Here is a 23,294-nt window from a genome sequence, read left to right as displayed (position 1 = left end):
TTGCAGTTCTATTCTGGTTAGCTAGAGAGCAACAGAAAACAGTAAACATCCATATCCTGAGTGTCTTCACTTGTAGTAGGTTCTTGTCAGTGAGTCCTACTTTATTTCACAACAGAAGTAACAAATAACTGCATTTCTCACTCTGGAGGGAACTAAATACCTGAATGTATCCATGCAGAATCTGACAGTCAACCATGATAAAGTTTTGGAACATGATTTAGATCTAATGATTCTTTCTGCTGATCATGATCTTATCAGGCTGATGACTTATTTTAGCACTCTTATAACCAGGTAATCTGATAAATTTGGAGATCTGAAAGCTTCTATAGAAGCAGGTTTATAAGTTTTAGCATATAGCTATCAATTTATTCATCAGCCAACTTGTTGAGACGTTTGAATTTTTATCTACTATTTGGTGGAATAATGAAAGGTCGTCTTCCTTTATTCTCCTTCCTCATCAGCGAAGTAGGCATTAATTTCCAAGTTGTAAAGAGTAAAATGAAGTGGGCATAAACCAAACCTCCGAAGAAAGAGGGAAAATAAGAAAAAACGTGAGCTGCTTTTCTTCTATTTAACATGTATCAGAAGATCAAAGTGCTATATGGACAACAGCCTTGGTTCCAGACATGATAATTTTTTCTTTTCCATGGGTTTAATTTGAAGGTGGGAGCTAACAATAATCCATTTCCCACTAGGTTTCATTTACAGAGTATCATGACAGAATGTAAAGAGGAAATTTTACCTGTCATAGGACAAAAAAAACAGTATCATCCTTTACACTTGAAAATACAAATTTTATCAGCAAAATAATTTCTTAAAGATTAAGACAGCACAACCCTTTAGATCCAATCTACTATTTAAACAACAACAGGAAGCCTCAAATATGACTAAAATTATGGTAATGAACATGGTATATTGCTTTTCAAACTAACCAACTTTCTGTGTAGTTACCCTAGGTCCAATACTCTCATGTAGTCTATAGAAACAAATTTAACGAAAAAGGTGCATTCTATGTTGACATGAACTTGAGGAGGTCATCGATGCAAATTGACAACTCATTAAGACGACTAACATATCATCTTTCGATAGCTAATCTACAAATGAAATCAAATAAATAATTTTGGTACAATAATTGTAGAGGCATAAGAATTAGTACAATAATCTTTAACCTTCAAACGCCCATACAATTAACTACTGAGAATACAGCTTCTAGCAATATCATATCACCTGAAAAATTATAGTGGCAATTGAGTCAAACATGCAACAGAAGCACTTCAACATACCGATCTAACTTGTCCTTCCATCTCCGAGAGTAACGAGATGGTCTCTTTATCCAACCTTAGTCCTGCCATCTCTATTTCTCTGCACACCTGTCTACACTTTGCCAACCTCCCTGAAGCCGCATAAGCCTTGATCATATCACAATATATTTCATATGTGGGGGCGAACCCAGCCTCCTTTAACCTTGAAAAGTATCGAACAGCCCTTGCAAGATCATTTAAAGTAACACATAGCCTAATCATGACCCGGTAAGCTGGAAGATCCAAAAGGCAGTTCAATTCCTCCATTTCCCAAACCAAAACCAATGCTTCCCTATACTTCTTATTGCAATACCGGCTATAAATCACTGTTGTGTACATTACCACAGTGGGACTTCTTCCTGATTGCTTAAACCAGTTGAAGAGACTCTCCACTGCTTCGAATTTTCCAAGCCTAATGCAAACCTTCATTATAGCTGTACAGTCCTGCAATTTTAAATCAAAATCCTCTCTTTCCCCAAGTTCATCAAGCAATGCTGATGCAAGCTTGTAGCCATCCGGAGTCTTCCCCGCCTCCAGTATCAACTTTGCATGAATGCTTGCATCCAAGGTCCTCTCATTGTCCTTGGCAAGTAATAGAATTTTCCGGGCCCGGTTCAAATTTCCTGCTCTTATGAAGCCCTTCGCCATAGCTTCAATAACCACCCGGCTGGCGGAGTTCAGATACTTCTCCATTTCAGCTTCAATTTTGAGTTGGCCGAACCGTGCCAAGACTTCAACGGTCGAAGCAAGGATCCGGTCATCAGGGAACAACCCCAAACCCTGCTGCTTCTGAGCCCAGCATAAGGTCTGGAGCGCCCTCTCTGGCAGACCCATGTGACCCAATTCTCGAATTGTCATCGACAAAGATCCCTTCCTAAGGAATCTAGCCCACCTATCAAGAACCTCAGATACATCGGCATCCGGAGGAAGAGCTCCGATCTCTCTAGCTATGCCCACGAGTACTTCCGGGTTCTTGCGCACCTGATCACTGAATGATGACCGCCATGAAATCGCCAAACGAACATGGTGTTTCGGCGTTGGAATTTCCAAAGGACGAACTTTATGAGGCAATGGGAGAGGGAGTTGTCGGTCCTTCGCCGGCTTCACAGGCTTCTGAGGCATTCGCCTTTCGAAGAGGGATGAGATAGCTTCCAGCTCATCTTTGCTCCACACGGAATCATCAGTATCGGCTTCACGATCCTCGTTCTTGGATGACTCTGCGCTGTCCTTCTTCTCCTCCTCTTTTTTCGGAATATCATCGAACAGTTGAGCGATGCCTCCTTCCTTCTTCACCGGCACCCGGTTGATTCCGGGGTCGGGTGGCAATTTGGCACGGCGCGGGTAGCGGAGGTTCTTCGGTAGCTTTCGGCGGGAGGGGGATTTGTTTGAACGAGATTGAGCGATGACTCTCGATGGTGCGTGCATCCAGTTGGAGTTGAATTTAGTTCCTGGAATCGGTCTGAAGTGCTGAGTTTGGGTCTCTGGCAACACAAGGCGAATGCCGGAGGAAGTGGCGAGAAGATGTTCCATAGGGAGGTCTCTGAGGCACTTCACCGAGCAGATGGTGTACACGATTTAGTTCGATAAATCACAGCCCCAGCGACACATGTCCAGGTATCGGACGACAGGACAAAGCACGCGGGCTCGTTTCCGGCTATCGCAGGTCATTCGTGTGGGTTTGGGGAAGCAAATCAACGGAAGTGGTTAGACCTAGCATGCAGAATGATTTGATTAGATTAAGTCACGATAGCTTAAATATGCCCGGATAAGGAAACTAAATATACTTATTTTAGTAGGCTACATGAATTACTGTCACTTGTCCGCGTTCCAAGTTTCCGTTTTCGGCTCATTACCGCAGTCTCTTACGAGCGTCGTTGATAAAAATTACCGACGGTCGGTTACCCATTTTCTCAGCGTCACGGCTCTCGCATGAATTAAATGATGGCCGTTACATTTCGCTCTATATTAAATTAAAACAATGATCGGTACGGGCGTAAATCGTATCGTTAGTTCCGTTGTTGTTTAAATCTTCTTATCCTTTACAAAGGTTTTGAGAATTGCATTGGTGGCGGCACAGTGGCACACGTCCCTAATGAATACATTGCAACATAAATCAGGGACATTGTTCAAAGAAAACAATAATTAAATATATATCTAAAAGAAAAAAAATCAAAAAGCTACACCTATAACATATATCATACGATTAGCCAGCCATTCATGTAGGTGCACCAATATATTAGAGGATCAAATACCAGACTACAATAACTACTCATCAAGAAATTATTAATTAGCACAGTTCTATCACATGTATCGTAAATTATCCAATAAAAAACTATCATACCATCTAAGCAAGTGATCTTTTTTTTTCATTCAAAATAATAAAAATTACCAATTGGCTATTCAGTGAAACTATTTTCATTCAAAATTTGATCAAATTTGAATAATAGTGTGATCTTTTTTCAACAATGAATGATGTGAAGATCCATTATTTGATGATTCAAGATACACATCGTAGAACGGATATCACCAATAATTTCTCCCACCCATAAGAGCAGGATGCAGCAGCGCTTAAGCTTTGCGCTGCCACCAATGATCCATCCAGGCACAAGCGTGAATGCGAAAGATATCACGACTCCCAAAGCTCATTAATCATGGATCACATCCAACGGCCTGACTCAAACAATATGCTTGCTTCAATGAGCAAGAAGAGAACATAAGGATACCTTTCTTTAAGCCTCCTCTTCCAGGATTCCATAGCACAAACAAATATCCAAAGTTTCTCTCAAGACGGAGATGAAAATGTATTGAGAGAATGAAAATGCCGTGAATGCTTAAGCTGCAGCTTTTCAGTACACGCTAAACATGACCTCATACATCATTTCTATCGAGGGTTTTAAAAGAAACCATTCGAATCTCTTATGTTAATAGAAACATTTGAATCTTCAGTGATAAGATCCACCACTATAAACTTTTTTTAAAATTTCAGAGTAAAGCTGTCAGAATTATAATGACATATCTGAAAATAAAGAAACAGTCACCACTCTATCTACCTACGAGGCGTTGCAGACAAACAAGGGGTAAGACAGAAAAGATCTAGGTGAAGAGAAGGCTTATAACTAGTCCTAAAAGAAAAATACCCCAACAGAAAATTCACTGTGAACACCATATATTCAGCTCCAGCAACAAAACAACAGCTCTTAAATCAATTCCTGAATCTAGATTTGGCTCTCCTCGCCTCCTCAGGTGTTGATGGAAACAGCTCCACATACCTCGACCCAATCATCATCTTGTCCTTGCACATCGCCTTCTTTGCTACTTCCGCCGATGGGAACTCCACGTATGCCTCACCAGTAGCCTTCCCATCCGGACGGCATGCAATGTGCACCTTATCTTCAGTCAGTTCAAACTCTGCAAAGAAGTCCACAATGTCAGCCTGGGTTGCTGAATAGGGAAGCCCCCGAAGCTTAAGGACCTCGGTGTACTCCATCTGATCTTTTTCAAAGGATCCCTTCGGACGGGCTGGAGGTGAGATCTGACGGTATTCATGGTCAAAGGACCCCCCATAGTTCACCTCAGCAGCAATTGCATTGTAGTAGTCCTGTTTCTTGCACCGAAAGACCTCAACATACCTGCGCCCCATGTTCTGCCTGTCCCTCTGCAGGGCAAACTCAGCTTGCATTGGCGATGGAAAAACAACAAAGGCCTCACCTGAAAAGCGCCCGTTCTTGTTCACCAGCAGGCAGTCCACAATGTCGAGCCCAGCAAAGAACTTGTAGACATCAAGATCATCACAGTTGAAGGGCAGTCCTCTCAGACGAACCACAGGGAAGTTGTAGATGCCACTGCTTCCACCACTGAAGCTGCTGCCATATGGCTGGTAAAAGCTGCTGGCACCAATTCCCGAAAAGTAGGGGGTTGGCTCCATCATCCGTGGCCTCTTCGAACCAGCATCGTAGCCATCTGAAGCCCCCACACCGCTCACTGCGAAGTAGGGATTTGATTCCATCATTCGTGGCCTCTTTGTTCCCTCGTACCCGTCCGAAACCCCCCCGCTTCCCATCATTGCCCTTCACATTATCCAACATCCCAAGAAAAGGAGATAGCACCCCCCAAGACCCAATCCCCAGTCAATAAACAGACCCAACCCGCAAATAAACTTTTTTACTAATTATCAAATGTTCTCTTAATCAAACATCGAACAACCACAAAAGGCATGAAGAATTTCGACTATCATACAGAATCAGTGAACTACATAAAACATCATCCAACAAAAGAAAACAAATGCAAGCAACAGACAACTGCAAGCATGAACATACTTGTATATATTTATCACAAACAAAGGTGTCATCAAAAGATGTTGTAAAACAAACTTTGTTCTGCCAGACGCCAATAAACTCATATTATTAGACAAAATGAGATTATGCAAAATAGCTACTAACAGAGAATATGAAGCGACAGACAGGAGGCCACCAGAAAGCATGTGGGATGCATGCAGAACAGAAACAACAGAGGACCCAACAACAAACTTAAAGATGTACAGCTGAAATGGAAAAACAAGAGATAATGATATGGGTCTAAAGAGCTAATCTTGATGACAAAAGTCATGTGACATCACAAAACCCAAGATGACACCAACAAGTTAACAGTCCTTTTCCCCCGACTAACATATCACAGAACCCAAAATGATACCTTTCAAACTCCACAAGCTGACCAATCCTACAATTTCATGGTAGTAGATAGGCTGTTTCAACCAACATATGCAGGGAAAAGAACGGTGTGGATGTCGCTACAAATCATTTCAAATTTGACATCGGTTTTATTCGGGTAGGAAGTACAGATGTACATTGTAGATGATCTTCCAAATAAGTCACCAACGGTTTCTTGCATTTATAGATTTTTTCATTCTCTAATGATTCGAAGAGCATGGATCCCAGAAATCTGAAGCCTAAAAATAAAGCTGAAATGGTCTGAATCCTCAACTTCAAATGACTCAAATTTTTCACACCATCTTTTCCACATATCTCTGATGAAGTCCCTCCAGCCAGTAACTTCTCAAAGTCTCCCTGTCATCCTGTAGCTTTGTGTATCACCACCCAGCTTAATTAAGTTAATGCATCCAGATGGCACAACAATATACAGTCATTAAAATCCATAATCTTGGCATCATTTCTACAACTTGCTGTCTAGCATACCCTTGCATTTTTATTATTCTTTTCAAGCTTGCATATTTTCAAGAAAGGCTGTTCTCAAACTTTAAACAAAGAATTAGAAGAAAACCAGTTTATGCAGCATACATAAAGCAGACATGATTTTTTTTGACAAAAAAGATGCTTCCATAAACTCACAGAGAAGCATTGTAGTTTTTTACACCCCAACTTCACTTTCCAATCACCTGTTCATTTGATTTCTCCCACCCAAACATCAAACAAATACACTATGCTAACAGCGAGTGTGAGTGGGGGAGATAAAGAGAGAGAGGGATGAGAGAGAAAACCAAACCAATGGCTTTTAATTATTTATATGTATTGTTAGAAGAGTGATAAAACTAACAAAGACATTGGTCTTTGACAAATATATTCAAGAACCATCAATTCAACAGAAGGATCATTATGATAGGACTTACTCTATGAGCTTTGGAGTGGCTACACCACTAAGATGATAGAAAAGAAGAAAAAACACAAACAACAAATGTCACAATGGCGGTTGAATAAGTGGTCCAACTACAACAATGTTCCTGCACGAGCAGAGTGCCCTTTTTTATTTTTTTTTGGTTGGGGGGGTGGGGTGCATGTGCGTGCATGTGTGTGTGTGTGTTTATTAGACATGCAGGAGAAACAAATATAGCTCTCCCCAAGTGTATATTTATTGATCATGACATTGCTGCAGGCAAATTCTTGGAACTGTGATCCTGAAGACACGAAGATCCATAACTATTCCCTTCAAATTGTGTCAAGAAGTTGTTTGGTTATTGATCTACATACAAACAGGTGATTCCCTTATAATTGCATGCAGAAGATAGAGTGATGGAACAATATATGACCAAATAAACATAGAATTTTTATAGCACCCCCCCCCCCTTCCTTTTCCTCCTTACAATCCCTTTTTTATCTTAACTAACAGAAAAACTTGACAATCCTTTGCAATAGCTGGAAATTTAAAGGAAAGGGCACAAGAATCACTAGTGAAGGTAGGCAATCTGGGCAACAATGATCTAAATGGGCAGTTTTGTTGTGTGCATGTGCATGCATGCTCAGACATGCATGACGAAGTCTCTTACATAGTTTTCTGATCATGGACTCAAACCTTTTATCATATATATAGTCTTAAATATCCAGGATCAGTTCTAAACATATGATCAAAGCAAAGATATATTAGCTTCATTTAATTACTAAAGTCATATTCAGATTGTAAAACCCTTTTCTAGGCATAATAACATTGATCTGGTTTTATGAAACAGAGAGTAAAAGATGCTGTTCAAGGCAATGGACGAGATAATGACGAAAACTCTATCATTGTGAGACATGATTAAGGAAACTTAATAAGGAATGTCAAGAATATGATGTTTGACGACATGCAAGACTACTAATGGCTATATACATAACCAAATAGGCAGGTAACTTCTGTATCTTAAAGCAAACATGAAACCCTATTCTCATGGACAGTTATTTGCAGGGAAAACTTGCCGGTTATGTGGAATTAGAACCAAAACAAGGGATCAAATCAATTGGTTTCCTAACTTGTCCATACCAAACTGCTAATCAAAAGGCTGTTTTGGACCAGCTGCTAGATCCCATCAGAAATATAGAAACCTAGTTCACAGTCATGGCACGCATAGATTATTAATCATTGGAAATCTGTTCTTAAACCTAATATATGTTAAAAGGTTTTTGACAAGTAGTTCAATCCAGATGTTTTACATAAATCATCTTTATTTCCTTGGATGTTTGAAAAAGAAAAAAAAATAAATAGCAACTTGACTGTTCAAATATAGCATAAGTATTCTTTTTTTTCCTCCATCATATTTCTTAATCCTTCTTAATGCCCACATCTCATAAAGAACTCAAGATCCATCACTATTGACCAAACAAAGCTGGTCAATTGATAGCATAAAATATATCCAGCAGATCAAACAAATCACGATGTTAAGTAATTTGATGGATATCTCGGTGCATCCAAATGGTAAAAGCACAACACGGAACAGCTTATCCTTTCTAACCCCCCTCTCCACCTCTAGCTTCAGTCCCAAAATTTCATCTATTTCTACGGTTAGAATTGCACATAGTCACCATCACAAACTGGACTCAAGTGCAATTATTTTCCACTTCCAACATGTTCTCAACCGGACCAACAAATAATCTCCAGGTAGTAAAAAATTGAGGTAGAAGTTAACTGATCTTCTGATATTCTCAACCTAATGTATGCTGAATTCAATGCATAGGCTGCCATCATAAATCTACAAGCACTTCCAAAATTAGATATGAATAACAATTATGATCTGCTAAATTCAGATTCAAACTTGTGATTAGCAGCCTCATTAGGCAGAGGAAGAACAAAATAGCCTCACATTTGTCCATCCATAATTGGAAAGAAATATTAGCTCTCATCATGATGTCATCAAGCAGATCACATGCTAGAAAAGGATATCTATATCTTAACCCTTTTATATCTACATGCCAAATGAAAAGGAAAAGCTACTGCAAGTTGCAAGGGTCAAGCACAATTAAAAGTGATAATGTTACATGTTGAAATGAGCAAGAAGAATAAGGCATTTTAGGGTTTTTTATTTTTTTTATTTTTTTTTTAAAACTTTTGGAGAGAGGTTCTGTTTATATCTCAAATTACTAGATTTCTTTTTAAGGTCTTAAAGGCCCGATAAAAAACTAAAAAAGTTTTAAGCAAGGCTTGGAGGATGAGGTACCTAATTTCCAAATAGGCAAAGCGCATAAGTGGCCAAATCGGCATAAAATTGAATTTGAAGGGCATGAAGAAATAAAGCATCTTATGATTGCAGAAGACACCAATATCTCCAGCAAATAGTCCATTGACATTTCTTGTACTCACCTCTCCTTTGAGTCAACCTAGGACACAATAATTCCCAAATGAAAACTCCCATCTAAATTCATTTTCCAAATAAAGAGCATCTGTTATTACTCCAGCATGACTTGCTTTATGATAGGCATGAATTGCTTTCTGGAGTACTAGATCACATCACGGGCCTTAATGAGTCTGGTTGGATTCTTCCTTTTTTTTTTTTTTTTTGGCCTTTTTTTGGGTGGGTGCACCAAAGGGGGGGCGGCAGGGGATAGGGCAAGTTTTGGTTAGACATTTTAGTTAGGATAACGAGTGTTTATCTGCTGTCATGAATTGTTTATTTTCCTTGTTTTAATATTTATAAAAATTTTAAATTTTACTTATCTTTGATCAAAAGTGCTAAAAACGGCAAAGCATAACTCTTTTTTACCTTGTCCAAGCCTCAAACCATGCTTTCAAACTGATCTTTTTTTCGACCAAAACCTTCCTTGTTAAAAGAAAAACTATAACATTGGCATGTTCTTGTATCAAAAAAGAGCAATGGAACCCCACCAAGTTGGCGATCCAAACAGATTGGCGAATATAACTTAGTGCCAATAATCCTAAACAAAAAACCACGTGTATCTAACAAGCAAAATCCCATGAAATATGTTGCTTAGATCTCGCACAGTGCACACACATCATGCAACCGTGGCCTATAACCCCAAAATCTGCAGTACCACAAGCAACATCATACATTTGACCACCAAATTTAAAACAACAAGAACCATCAGTCCATCTCCCAACCCCTCCAACCTTAAAGCTTAAAATCTATCCATAGGAGACTCCCGCGTCCATTCGCTGTCCGTCCCATCCAAACCAAGCAACCAACATATAGAAACCAATACAAAGACGAGAGATAGAGAACAGGAACTCAACGCGTCGAATAAAAACAAAGGTTAAACGAAAACCTCATGCAAATAGAAATCAAAACGTCAAGAAATTTTCTCACAGAGACGAAAAACTAGGGTTAGGGTTTCCTCGACTTACCCCCTAGATCCGTACATGGTCGTCGCTCGATGAATTCCTTCCGCCTCAGCACCAGCGTCTGCCGTCGTCGTCGCCTCCGCTTCTCCTCCTCGAATCGAACTCCGAGAAGATTTACACAGGGAGATAAAACTGGGGGTGCGCTCGAAGATGGAAACCCTAACGTCGGTTTATAATTTTTTTATCTTGTTCGAAACTTATTTATAGTCATTGTTGAATTACCGAAATAGCCTTCATAAATGGGCATGAAGAGCCGAGACATATGAGGGCTTTATCGTAATTTTAGGTTCTGGATTATAATTGTGACCATATATTTGTATGGGTTTTGACGAGATCGTATGGTTGATTTGAAGTGACGCTCGAATTTGGATTCTAACATAAGACGGAACAATGGATTCGGATTCTGAGGCCCGACGCTGTTAATGGCCCCAGTTTTTTTTTTTTTTTTTTAAGAAAGCCGGGCGATGCAGTGAACAAAACCGATCCGGGTTGATATCTTACCATACGACCGACAGGCAGAAGAAGATGTGCAATGCACAGGAGAAAAGAGATTTTTTAAAAAAAAAAAATTATGATAATGTAATCAAAATGTATTACAGTTGGCCAAAATAAATACTAAGAAAATATAAGGGTTGAGGCAGAGTGAGAAACTTTAGCTCAACATCAGTTATAAGTAGAAGTTCACTGTCTCATATTAATTCACTGATTGTTCTTCTTTCAAAAGATATCTTTTTGAGCTTAAGTTTGGACCCAAAAGAGTAAAGCTATGCGGTGTACAAACCGAAGCAAACAATATTTTTTGTTAGGATGGAAACCGATAGCGTCAACACAATATACGATATAAATTATATGAATCTATACCGATATAAATTATAGATTTTATCTATACTGATATAATGGAAAAACCATGGTTTTCCTTCTCAATCTTTATTTAGAGAAATTGCTGATACACCAATTTGTGTTGATCAAATGCATTGGGGATGTTAGATTCAGCTCTTTTAAAAAAAGTTTGTTTGGTTGAGAGTAATCTGACACCGAATTTAAGATAATCTGAGAAAATAAATTTCATATCATGTTATCATATTCAGTATGAAAATAGATAAAAAATATAGTTAAAAAAAATGATGGATCCAATGCCTACTCTATCAAGAAAAAAGATAAAATAAATATCACCAAGAAGATGATTTTTTTTCTATATGAAATTATTGATTGAAGATAATCTGAAATTATTACCGTTTGACAGAAACATCTTAGCTTTTTTTATTTAAATCTACAAAGGCCCTCTTTTAATATTACTAATTCCACAACAGTCCTAACTCAAAACATAATACTAGTTGACCATTTCCGGTGAACCTCTCTTGTCTATCTCTCTTATTAGACATAAATATGACCACTGGAAAAAAAAATCATTACTTAAATTGTTCATTCAATATGATTGTTAAAAATTTAATAATATTTTCGTATAAGATTATCTCTGATTAAATATAGTAATTTTTTTTAATACAACTTTGTGAAGTAATTTTTTTACTAACCAAGAATACTAAAATCTATTTTACCTAATAATCATTTTTTAAAATAAATAATTACTAACAATCATCAAATTACTTTATAATCTGATTAACCTAACCAAACGAACCTATTAAGTGTTTTTGAAACATTGTTTCCTTCCTTCCTTGGATAATTCTAATGAGCTTTCTTTCCAGGGAGTCAGCAATTTTTTGTGGACTCATGAAGCAAAGCGTGCATTCTATCACCCATCATGGCATAGTTAAAATCTTGATTCTACATACTTCTTTGTTTAAATTTTTTTTTAAAAAAATATATCATCTTGATTATTCAGAAAGTTTTGTCATCGATAATTTATTCAAGCCAGCCAACTAACAACTCCATCAAACATAAATCCAATCAAGTATAATACCCCCACAATTCATGTCAGAGCCAACTAAAATTGATAATGTAAGGTAGATCATGTCATTATTTGAGTCATATGAATTAATAATAGTCAACTCAATTATCTTGTTACTGAATGGATTTATTCAGAAAGTTTGGTCATCAATAACATAATCAAGTCGTCCCCATTGTAAACACCAAAAATGCATTCTGTCAAGTATACTTCTCACTCCATTCAGATCACATCCAACAAAGATTGATTATATGAGAAATCAGATCAAATATATTTTAAACAAAGGCATGTGCCAGCCATCCATCTTGAAAGAGAGAAAAAAAATCTCAACATGCAATGTTCCTGTCCAAGATCAAAAAGTAGAATACTCTCGTTCATGCCACACTCCATGTTTTCTGAAGTTTCTCATACAAGAACTCATGGGGTGACTAAAAAAAACTGCCCATTTCAAGGAGAAAGAAAAAGGAATGCTAGAGATACAGCAAGCAGAGATTACGTACATCTCTGGATATTCAAGAACTACATATATAAAGTGTGGATAGATAAAGTTCTAGGATTTGATCGTGAAAAAGAATTTTGACAGCTTTTGACACAAAAACTTGCTAACTCGATTAGTTAAGACCAGCCATGGTATTATTCCAACCTGCATTTTAAACTTTGAATTAGTAAAAATGGTTCAAAATTATGAGACAGGACAGTTTTATAAGTCTTCTGAAGAAAACCGTAATATACATAAGGAGTATGTGTATATCTCTACCATGACTTGGCCGGTGGCGGGATTTCCAGATCTCCAGGACAAGAAACTCCCTGCCAAGAAACCCAGGAAACATCAGTTCTGCATCAGACCAATAGAATGTAAAGTAGTTTATCATAAATCTAAGCAGAAACATCCAAAACTTTTTCACCAAATAGCATTTACTCTGCTTATAAGAAATTGAAAAAAAAAAAGAGTCACCATATTGGAGAATGACTTTGATAACAATTCTTGGATTAATTTATTTATTAAAGGAAATCAAAGTAAAATGTGCAGACATAAGCTAGTTATTGAGGCATGCTAAAAGAGCTCCTGAATGATAAACAGTTACAGTGCCCGACGCTCATAACAAGAGCTATCTTACGAGGGGCATTTGTTGAAGGACAAGTGCTTGGCAGTAAGGACTTTTTGTCTCCAACATGTATGCAAAGAAAACAACTTGCGGAGTGGATTGATGAAGAAGGCTACAGAGAATTTGGTAGAAGAATTTGTGCATGCACAAACACAAAGATACATGAAGAATCTGCTAAAGCATGCATCCATGACAACAAACACACATACACACACGTTATATTATATTATATTACATCACATCACATTATATTATATTATATTATATATATAATGTGAGAGAGATATATATATATATATATATAACCTGCTCTCTCCCACAGGCATATAATTAATATATCTCATACATCACTTGTTGGGTCATTTAATATCTTTAATATATCTCAATATATTTTTTTCAATATTGCAATGTAGAAAACTGCTGAGATTTTAATAACCTTCTTCTGATAGTTCATTTTTGAAGGAGACAGAATTGACACTTCCATAAGTGTGAAAAATCAGAGTTTTTTATCATATGATAACTTGAATGGCAGCAACAAGACAAGAATCATTATCCCATCATACTGGTTATGTTATCCAAGTCTACTCTAAGAAAAGTGCTGGATCATAGGGTCAGCGACTGTAAAGAATAATTAATTTACATGCCATAAAATTTACTATGAGATGTTCTATAGATTTTTCCCTTGATCAAATTGTTCATGATGGGGATACACAGGGGACATAAAAGAGTTAGATCACCTATTGAGCACCATATTTCACATGCTTCGGTCCACAGAAAATGCAACTATTTCTAAAGGGCACAATGGTGTTAATTCCACAATTTCAGTAATGCTATTTGCACTTCAAACAGAGTTAAAGCCAAGAGGATGACACCTAAACAATTTTAAGCTTTTGTAGATTTTTTTCAATAAAAAACAAAACCAGGCAAGAATTAGAACCTAGTTACCTAATCAAGCACAGGGCAATGAGACTCATGTCACAATGGCCGGTTTACTATTTTCCTTGAGCACTAACCATGCTCAAGGTTAGACTTGGCTATGCTTTGCATCTTGAAATCTATATGATGAAATGGTTCATCAGCCTGTTAAATCTTTGAATACTTCTAGCATTTTTTAACATCACCAAACTGCAAACCTCCTTGTATTTATAGGTGGAACTGGTTCTTAGAAATAGGATAGAGTGTGTACTAGAGAAGTTAATGGAGATATTTGAACAGGAAGAAGACACTGACATAATGATAACCCCACATCACATATTCAGAGGCAGAAGGATAATGTTTTGTTGTTAACAATAATCAACTAAATAATATAAAATTTAATGAAATGAAACAAATCATTACCACATGACAGGATATCATTGATAAAAATAAAATGATGGTCATTAGGCTACAAAAAATACAGAAAACATTCTGTAACTATGTCCAGTCATTATCATATGACAAGATATCATTGATAAAAACAAAATGCTGTTCTTCATGCTATGAAAAATACAGAAAATATTCAGTAATGCAAATTTCCAACGTTAAAGAGAAAGAGCTGCGAAATTTGTTACCAAAAGGCTGCAAAAGATGTTGTGGAACTTCTGCGACTGGAACACCCCAGAAATGCCAAGTCAGTCCAATATATAGTATTACCTACCAGAGCCAACCAGTGAAACAATCTTTTAACCCTCAACATCCATGAGAGCACAGAAACCATTGCATGCATCAAGAGGTACCTTAAGGATCAGCAGGGCTCTTGCAAACATATCATATGACCACCTCTTCTCCTTGCTGTATTCCTCATGTTCTGCACTTGATTCAGAGTAGTCATTCTTCACTTAAAAAAATAGAATTAAAAAAATGGAGGTAGAGAACATAATGAGATATAAAGCAATACCTAGATTAGCAATCAGATAAACAGTTAAGATAACTTCTCAGATATAAAAATGTTGGACTTTTTTGACTTGCATGGAAGGATTCAGCATATTAATTAGAGGGGCAGAGGGAGTCAGTACTGAAAATTTATCAAAGGGGATGGGATGCTATCACCTTTCAGTGCCAGCAAACATAATATCTTGTCATAATGAGAAATTATAAAGGCAAAAGAGAGGGTTTCCAAAAGGATAGACTGAGATGTAACTACAAAGAGGAAGCAAGCTACTGCAAACCGTTTTGTCTCCCCTGACCCTGACCATGGCACGAAGACATGCCATTTTCTTGGCACTATGGCAAAGATTGAAAGCAAGCCATCAGAAGAGGGTGCAAGATCATTAATTTTGGCACATGTGCAGCTTTGTTTCTGAGGTTTATGCTTCCTTGTCATTCAACAGATAATATACTTGAAATCAGCATGGCAACATATTATACATAAGGTGGCTGCATACCAATGTTACCTCATCCTTTAATGCACAGGTCTCCACTTAATTCACTAGTTTGTGGACTACAAAACCTGGGAAGTTGAGCAAGCCATCCTCTTGTAATCTGTCAAAACTGTGACACAAAAAGGGCACAGATTTCCAAGGGAGACCCTGGATCAATCTTTACCAAACCAATATGTTGTGGGATTTATTTCAAGTACCTTCAAAATTGGCAATATCTTCCAACCAACAACATTGACGAACTTAACCTCCTTTAAGGACTATATTAGCAAATTGATCTAATCCACTTAATGCCTCCATATTGTTTGAGGATTTATCTCCGAATACGTATGTTAGTTTTTTTGGCCTGTCACTCTGGAACTTCTCAAGAGATCACTCTTGCATGAAGCCTCAATCTCTTCCACAAATAACAAATATATTGACATCCATCTAGCTGTTTCAATGAACACAAAGATGAATACTAGTTGGTCTTTTCTCGCATATTTAGCATGTAGAATGCTGAAGAAACAATTTTGGATGAAAAACACTATAGACCCCAAGGATCCTTAAATAATTATAAAAGTTATGTGCAATACAAAAAATCAGAGCAATATATAGTCAGAATCAATGGAGATAGAAAATTGTTTTCCATGCCATTCCCCACTCTATCACTTCTTCCATATGTTTCCACTTCCTGATTTTTTGAAAACCAAATCAAATATGTTTCTGTAACATGTTCTTAAAGAGACAAGTCAAAGGAATTGCCAGACCACCACGTTCAAAAATCAGAAAAACTATATAAAATTAGTTGTCATAAGGGTAGACATGTAAAAAATGGAATGTAAGAAAAATTAGATGCAGCTTTATTTCATTGTCCTATTAGTTATTAAAACTAACTACATGTTGATTGTTTACATTGTCTGGTAACTTATTCGTTATTTTAGAAACATAAACAAACAATCAGCTAACTAAAGCCACATGGTGCATATACCACCAATTTCAACTACAAAAAGCATTTTAATAATATTTATTTTATCATGGACGTACACAGAAGTAAACAATTCTTGATATGTTACTGTCATATATTCTGTAAATTATGGTTCTTGATTGTTCACAAAGCCACTTCTGTTTGCATTAAAGAATATAACAATCATAATCATAAAATCTATTTCCCAAGGTACACTTATCACATTTACATGGTCATAAGATTCCGAGAATAATTGCATAATTGTCATATCGATAGCTTACTCAAAAAGGTTGAAACATTCCAAAAACTGGACACGACAAGAATTTCCCATCATGCAAACACTTAACTAACAATGAATGATGCATGCAGCGATTGTAGGCCCTTATGAAAGTTGAGCTAATATGATAGGTAAGTAACTTTTCATTGAATGAGAAGCAAGCCCCCTCCAAGTAAAAAAGTCAAGGATCAAACCATACAGTGTACAACTTTGACAAAATATTTCAGTAAATTAAATAATTAGTCAATTATGACTTTGTATTCTATCCACAACACCTTTTCCTTTGTCTAAGCTCCAAGTCAAGCCATTTTGAAAAAAGACAGACACAGAAAAAAGTTCCGAATGACATACTTTTAGATAGTTCCTTTTCTTTAGTCGCAGCCATTCGTCTAAGTTTTGCAGCTTGAGCAAATGTGGAGGGCCTGCAAGCCACAAACAGAACCAGTGGAATGTATCTCCTCACAACATATATGGGATGCATGCTTAATGAAACCTGATGAAAAATGCATGAAAATAGATGCTCATTGTCTTATTTGACGTCTAAAATGCATAAAGAGTAAAAAACGATCTTGATCAAACTTTATGCCGATTAACCTCATAAAATGTCAAACAACAACATTTTATAGAGAGATTGAAACACTACGTTGATAATTTGCCGGCCTCTTTTAAAAGTTCCTTGATTTCTTGTCGCAGTTGAACTTCTTCACTGCTTCTCAATCCTCTCTGGAAAGAATATGACTAGACTTTTAATAGGAAAATATTCAACAAAAGCTTACTCAGAAAAGGACCAACTGAACCGCGTCAAGATTTAAATAAATCCCCACATGATAAGCAATGAAAATGAAATAAGTTCAAATGGAAATTGATGTATTAGGAAATCAACTGACAGACTTTTATCAGATTACAATAAACCGGCAGAGCAAATGATGAAGAGAGATCATCAAACAGCAAGCAATACGCTTTTCAGGCAAAAGACACAAACTTAACTTCATGCATGTGTTTGTGAAAAAGGACCAGCTAATGTCAATAAATATGCTGAAAGCAGTATAATATAACTACACATTTTAAGCTGCAATCAGTGCACAGTTGCCCATTGATGTGTTTCTTGTCAGCAGTATGTTTCCCTCTAAACCCAACAAGGAGACTAGACTAACTTGGGCTTTCCCAAAAATGCTAAAGGAACACCCCACTAATTCAATAAGTAAAGCAAGGGGATACTTCTACACAACATTGCAAATTCCCACACACTACCCTCATATGTTGCACTGGACTTCAGAATTTCCCTGACCTGTAAATTTCTGATGCTTGAGTCCTGCATCCTGTTGGCCTTAGCATTTCCCACACCCATTTCCCAAAGTAGCAGCATAGGGTCCACTAACATCAACATACTTTTAAAAATTTGAAAGGCTTCAGAAGGCAGTGCCAATGTGAGGATAGTTGTAAATTGGAATAATGCATAGCAATTTGGTCAATTACTTTGTCACTATTGGTAAAACATCACATACTTTAATTTTGAGAAAAAATGAGCGATTGTCAAGCATTTTTTGAGTTGGAGAATAAGGAAAAATGTGCAGAGACATCATTAACTTATTTAAACTCTAACTCTTTTAGGTGAGGAAATTGGTAAGACTAAGATATTGAATACATTTTCCATGTTAGATAAAGCATGTCTATGTATTGACATTTGTTTGAATGTGAGCTTCACAAAATTTTAAGCTGTAAAGGCAACTCATTTTTTCTGCCTCCGCACTCTCTTTCAGATGGTGCAATTTAACATGCACTCCCTATTGGGCATTGATATTACCATGCAGGACTCTTACACAAGAACTTCTTCCACAGTCAATTGCAACAGGTTGAAGCTAGTAAGGCATGATTTGAATTAAGTGGTTACCATTAATACACCAAGGTCAACCACCCCCCCCCCCCCCACCACCACCCCTAGGGGGTGGTATTGTCTGCATTGAGTTTCAACAAATGAGCTGCAAAAATTAAATGTCAATTTTTTGCTAAAGGATGTCAGAGCAGTAATGCTTGGGGACACCAAGGCATCTACGCAATAACTTGGTTTTCTGAAAAGGACATCACAAGACAGGGAACTCATCTGGTGGGCAATGGAAAGGACAGCATATAACCATGCATATTTAGAATATTTATAATGGGCATATAACTTTGCATATTTATAGGGTAAATACTATCGGAAAAGGGAGAGCTTAACTTTTAAAATATATTTCACAATACTCCTTGTTCATCTGATTAAGAATAAATATGTTGTGCTGGATGAAGCTAAAGGCAAGTCAGTAGACTGGATTAATGAACCAACCTGGGATATCAAACATTCATACATCACCTGGATGTCACAATCGACATTGAATTTAACATATATATAAAAAGCCCGGTGCGTGTTTTCAACTGAAAGTGGATCATATGAAGGACAAGATTTTCACAGCCTCCAGTCAATAATAAAGAAGTCAGAGCAAAAGGAAAAACGTCATATAAATTTAAAGCAATGTAGATGAAGTGCAGATGAAGCTGTATTATCTTGTCTGTTACTAAGCTTTGCAAGGAGAACTTTTACAACAGACTAGCTTTGCCAAGTAGATGTTAATGTAGGTTGTTGTAAAGGGTGACCATGTGCCAATGGAGAAGATAAGAGTTTTGAGCTCCATGGACATTGACTTCTTTTTTTTCTTTTTCTTTTTTTTTTTGGAGGGTGGGGGGTGTTTGCATTGAAACGAGTGCACTAGAACAAACCTAGAAGATAACTAATATAGAACAAGCTCAGGAAAATCATATGAGATGTTTCAAACAATCAAACAAAAGCAACATAGGATGCAAATGAGCACAACAAATGAGGGCCTCAAACTCACATAGCACTGATTGAGAGAAGATAGAAAAATCAATAACAAGATGGATTCAAGTACTACACATTTATTTGAAAAATGTCTGCAATATTATAATGTTTGGCCTGTAGGAACATTATCTGAGATTTGATAACATATATGGAATTAAGCTTCTTGTTTGTGTTTCTCTATTAGTGAACCAATTGAATTTATGATTATAATTTGTAAACCTAAGAAAAAGACCCAGAAGGATAAGAAGATCATCATTGAATATTTAAAAACTTGCGACACTCACTTTTTTCACACTACTAACAATGAGTGATGGAGATTTAAAGAAACTTAGATGGAAGTTTGTAGTGGAAGGACTCCAAGAACTTCGTCCTTGCATAAGTGGAGGTCAAAAACTTACCCAGCTTGATCAAACGACTGGGATGTTGCTAGTTAATTATGCTATGGATAAAATCATATGCCCCTTACTCACAGTGAATGAATTAAAGAGTATCACTTGTATCAGTCTGAGATTGTAAAATATGATGTTTCCAGGAAGAAAAACAACTCAGAAATATCTTTTTTCTTTTTTTTCACTAGCACAATCCTTTACCAGAACTATTTTCCCTCTAAAAAGAAGGAGAAGAAGAGATTAAAGATTTTAGCACATACCCTTTCCATGTATCCACGCACATTCTTAATAAATTGGTTCAGATAACCATTAATGCCTTACTTGCATGTCAATAATGAAGATCTAGATATTTTGATGATACTCCCCCAATCCCCTGTAATATGCTGTATGCCGAGGGCCTCAAATATCTCAGGGAGATTTCTTTTATAGGATAAAACTAATAGCACCATGTCCACGCATTAATATGCAATTCCATATAGACCATCCACTAATTGGATCTTTGACAATAAAGTAACTTGGACATAATTTTCCTGGTAAAAATTGATTGTTATTTCAATTTATCAAAGTAACAGAAACAATAAACGAATTCCTCAGTTGGTGATTCCAGCCTTTCCACTAGGATGCAAAGATGCCACGAACCTGTAGTCCAATATAAATACCATTAAGCTCGGCATTCCCAGTTTTTATTGTTATCTACATCTCTAACATGCCTAAAACCATATCTACAGTGACTTTATACATCTGCAAGACCGCAACCAGATTTAGAAACCAAAAGAATACACGTCAAGATTAAAACTCTCGTCACGCTATAAAAACTGGAGCATGTACATCATGGTTTAGATCAACTTACAAGGTATTAGGATACCTTTAATAGAAACAACAAGATCGAAAATTAGCATTAGAAAAAAGGCACGATGAGACTCCACTGAAGACATCAAATTAAGCTCCAAGGGAGCAAATTTAACCAGAAAAAGGTGCGGGAAACGCAGTTCATTGACAGATTTCCCATAATCCTACGCGAAGAGAAGGAAAATCCGAGAGGAACTCGTGGAAAGGTTGGGGATCCGATTACCTTTCGGAGGAATTCGACGAATCCATCGAGGAGATGCAGAAGAACAACAAGGAGGAGGATGGATAGAGGGGAGAGAGGACCACCGCCGCCCATCGTTGTTGCCGCCATAGAAAGGGTTTGCTATCGGGTCGACGGGAGCGAAACCTCCGGGCTCATATCCTCGCGGCGGCTCGTTGAGTGGATTGACGGCGAGGGGGAGGAAAGTAGAAAAGGCCCGATGCAGGCGACGGTCCAGAATCGGCCGTCCGGGTCAAACGGTTTCTAACAAATCGGTTGGTTCGGACCGGGTCCTGGGCAGCGGTTTTCTGGTTCTTTGTGAAACCGACCTTTTCCCGAACTCAAATGTACGTGCCTTTGGCTTCTTGACTCAAAATGTTCAGATTTTGCTCGTTTCTTGGTAAACAAACTTGTTATCGTGTTGAGTGTCGGCAATTATATTTGCAAGGTTAGTGAATGGAAGCTCATTTATGACTCAAGCTATGAATGAAGATTGAGCTTGGCTTCTTTCTTCATCATGAAACAAAAATCATATGGGGTGGACTCCAGAGAAAGAAACATGGGCTGGGCTTTATGTTTTATTACGTATTTCTTAATACCAATCCTAAAGAAGAAATCTAAAAATTAAAGAGTTAATGGAATCATTAGTTCCATGATTGAAAATGAAATTATGGTATCTTTTTTTTTTTTTCACTTTTAGAGTATACCTTTTACCAATATATACTATATAGTTAGATGAAACAACTTAAGTAAATTAATTATCTAATAAGTCAATATATATTCTATGTAAATCAATATATGATTTTTATAACATATAGTATATCAGTACATGGTATACAACCAAATAATATACATTTAGAAAATTAATCATCTAGCGATCTAATACATATCTCCAAGCAAATTCATATATAATTTTCAAAATATAATGTTTATCAATATACACCACGTGACCTGATGATACATATTCATTAATTTTCTTATACATACCATAAGCTTCTTTTATATACATCCAGCAATAGCTTAATATATAGTATAAATTGATACATAATTTTCAGAATATATTTTTCATGTAAAAATATGTATGGGATCACTATTAGATATGTATTAAACAAACTCGCAATATGTATCAAAAAGTTGACAATTGTATATCGCCAAGTCATGTAGTGTGTATATTAGTAAATATGATATTTTGAAAATTATTGTTAAATGACTAATGCTAAGTGTTTATCACCTAGCCAGATATTATGTATTAATGAATTTCATATTTTAAAAATTATATATCAATTTATTTAGAAATATATATTGACTTATTTGATGATTAATTTATTCGATGTACATCATATGTCCATGTACTATGTATTTGTGATTACTGTATTTTATAAAATATGATCAATTTATCTATAAGTATGTATTAACTTATTAGATGATTAATTCGCTCGGTATATATTACTCTGAGCATATAATATGTATTGATAAGAAATATATTATAAAAATAAAAAGAAAAAAAAAAGGATGTCATGTTTTTTTTTTTTTTGAACCACAAAATAATGGTTCTATTAATAAAGGGAGTCCTTGACTTTCATGTTCTCTCTTTAAGATATGCATTAGAGAAGACGTAACAAAATCAAAATCTCATACCATATTTCACTTTCTAAAGACCACCTCATATCATTTTTGTTCCTAATCATGTGAGCTTGATTTAGGTTGTTATTAAATTGCATCTTTAATACCCATGAATAACTATGATCATTTACAATTCTAGGTCTTGCTGCCCTAGCCAAATGTGAATTTTTGTTATAACCAATGAGCCTTTGTGATTTGAGAATACAAACATGGATTGATAGAAGATGATTTTTTAAATTTCTTGTATGCATTGATGCAAGCTTAGTTGCACATAGGCATGATACTATTCATCTTTGTGTTATTGTAAGTTTGATGGTTTTAGCACATTAAAGGATCCACCGTTTTACATGACTTCCATGGGTGGATCTTTTTTTAGCATTGAAACACATTAGTTTAAAGGAGTGATTCTCATGTG

General features: G+C 36.6%; 3 protein-coding genes across 6 annotated transcripts; all 3 read right to left on the bottom strand.

The window, feature by feature from the left end:
- Positions 1-1,058: 1,058 nt before the first annotated feature.
- On the bottom strand, positions 1,059-10,499 carry LOC105055230 (pentatricopeptide repeat-containing protein At2g01860). Of its 3 annotated transcripts, none has more exons than XM_029267622.2 (2): positions 10,362-10,499; positions 1,059-3,011 (listed from the first exon to the last, which is right to left on the bottom strand). In XM_029267622.2, the coding sequence occupies exon 2, from the start codon at positions 2,829-2,831 to the stop codon at positions 1,275-1,277; it is 1,557 nt and encodes a 518-aa protein (XP_029123455.1). In that variant the 5' UTR covers positions 2,832-3,011; positions 10,362-10,499; the 3' UTR covers positions 1,059-1,274. The 3 variants fall into 3 exon arrangements, with proteins under 3 accessions (XP_029123455.1, XP_010935300.1, XP_010935299.1); XM_010936998.4 differs by lacking the exon at positions 10,362-10,499 and adding an exon at positions 3,086-3,330; XM_010936997.4 differs by lacking the exon at positions 10,362-10,499 and adding an exon at positions 3,103-3,330.
- Positions 4,243-10,521, bottom strand: LOC105055229 (uncharacterized). Of its 2 annotated transcripts, none has more exons than XM_010936994.4 (2): positions 10,362-10,521; positions 4,243-5,368 (listed from the first exon to the last, which is right to left on the bottom strand). In XM_010936994.4, the coding sequence occupies exons 1-2, from the start codon at positions 10,376-10,378 to the stop codon at positions 4,504-4,506; spliced, it is 882 nt and encodes a 293-aa protein (XP_010935296.1). In that variant the 5' UTR covers positions 10,379-10,521; the 3' UTR covers positions 4,243-4,503. The 2 variants fall into 2 exon arrangements, with proteins under 2 accessions (XP_010935296.1, XP_010935298.1); XM_010936996.4 differs by having other exon boundaries at positions 4,243-5,282; positions 10,362-10,497.
- Positions 10,522-12,610: 2,089 nt separating this feature from the next.
- On the bottom strand, positions 12,611-21,503 carry LOC105055231 (protein GET1). Its single transcript, XM_010936999.4, has 7 exons — positions 21,260-21,503; positions 17,591-17,670; positions 17,299-17,369; positions 15,083-15,153; positions 14,918-14,999; positions 13,019-13,068; positions 12,611-12,904 (listed from the first exon to the last, which is right to left on the bottom strand). The coding sequence occupies exons 1-7, from the start codon at positions 21,365-21,367 to the stop codon at positions 12,812-12,814; spliced, it is 555 nt and encodes a 184-aa protein (XP_010935301.1). The 5' UTR covers positions 21,368-21,503; the 3' UTR covers positions 12,611-12,811.
- Positions 21,504-23,294: the final 1,791 nt, after the last annotated feature.

Source organism: Elaeis guineensis, chromosome 12 (genome assembly GCF_000442705.2).
Source record: "Elaeis guineensis isolate ETL-2024a chromosome 12, EG11, whole genome shotgun sequence".
Lineage (NCBI taxonomy): Eukaryota > Viridiplantae > Streptophyta > Magnoliopsida > Arecales > Arecaceae > Elaeis > Elaeis guineensis.
The sequence above is the reverse complement of the archived record's forward strand: the minus strand, read 5'-3'. Positions and strand labels throughout refer to the sequence as shown.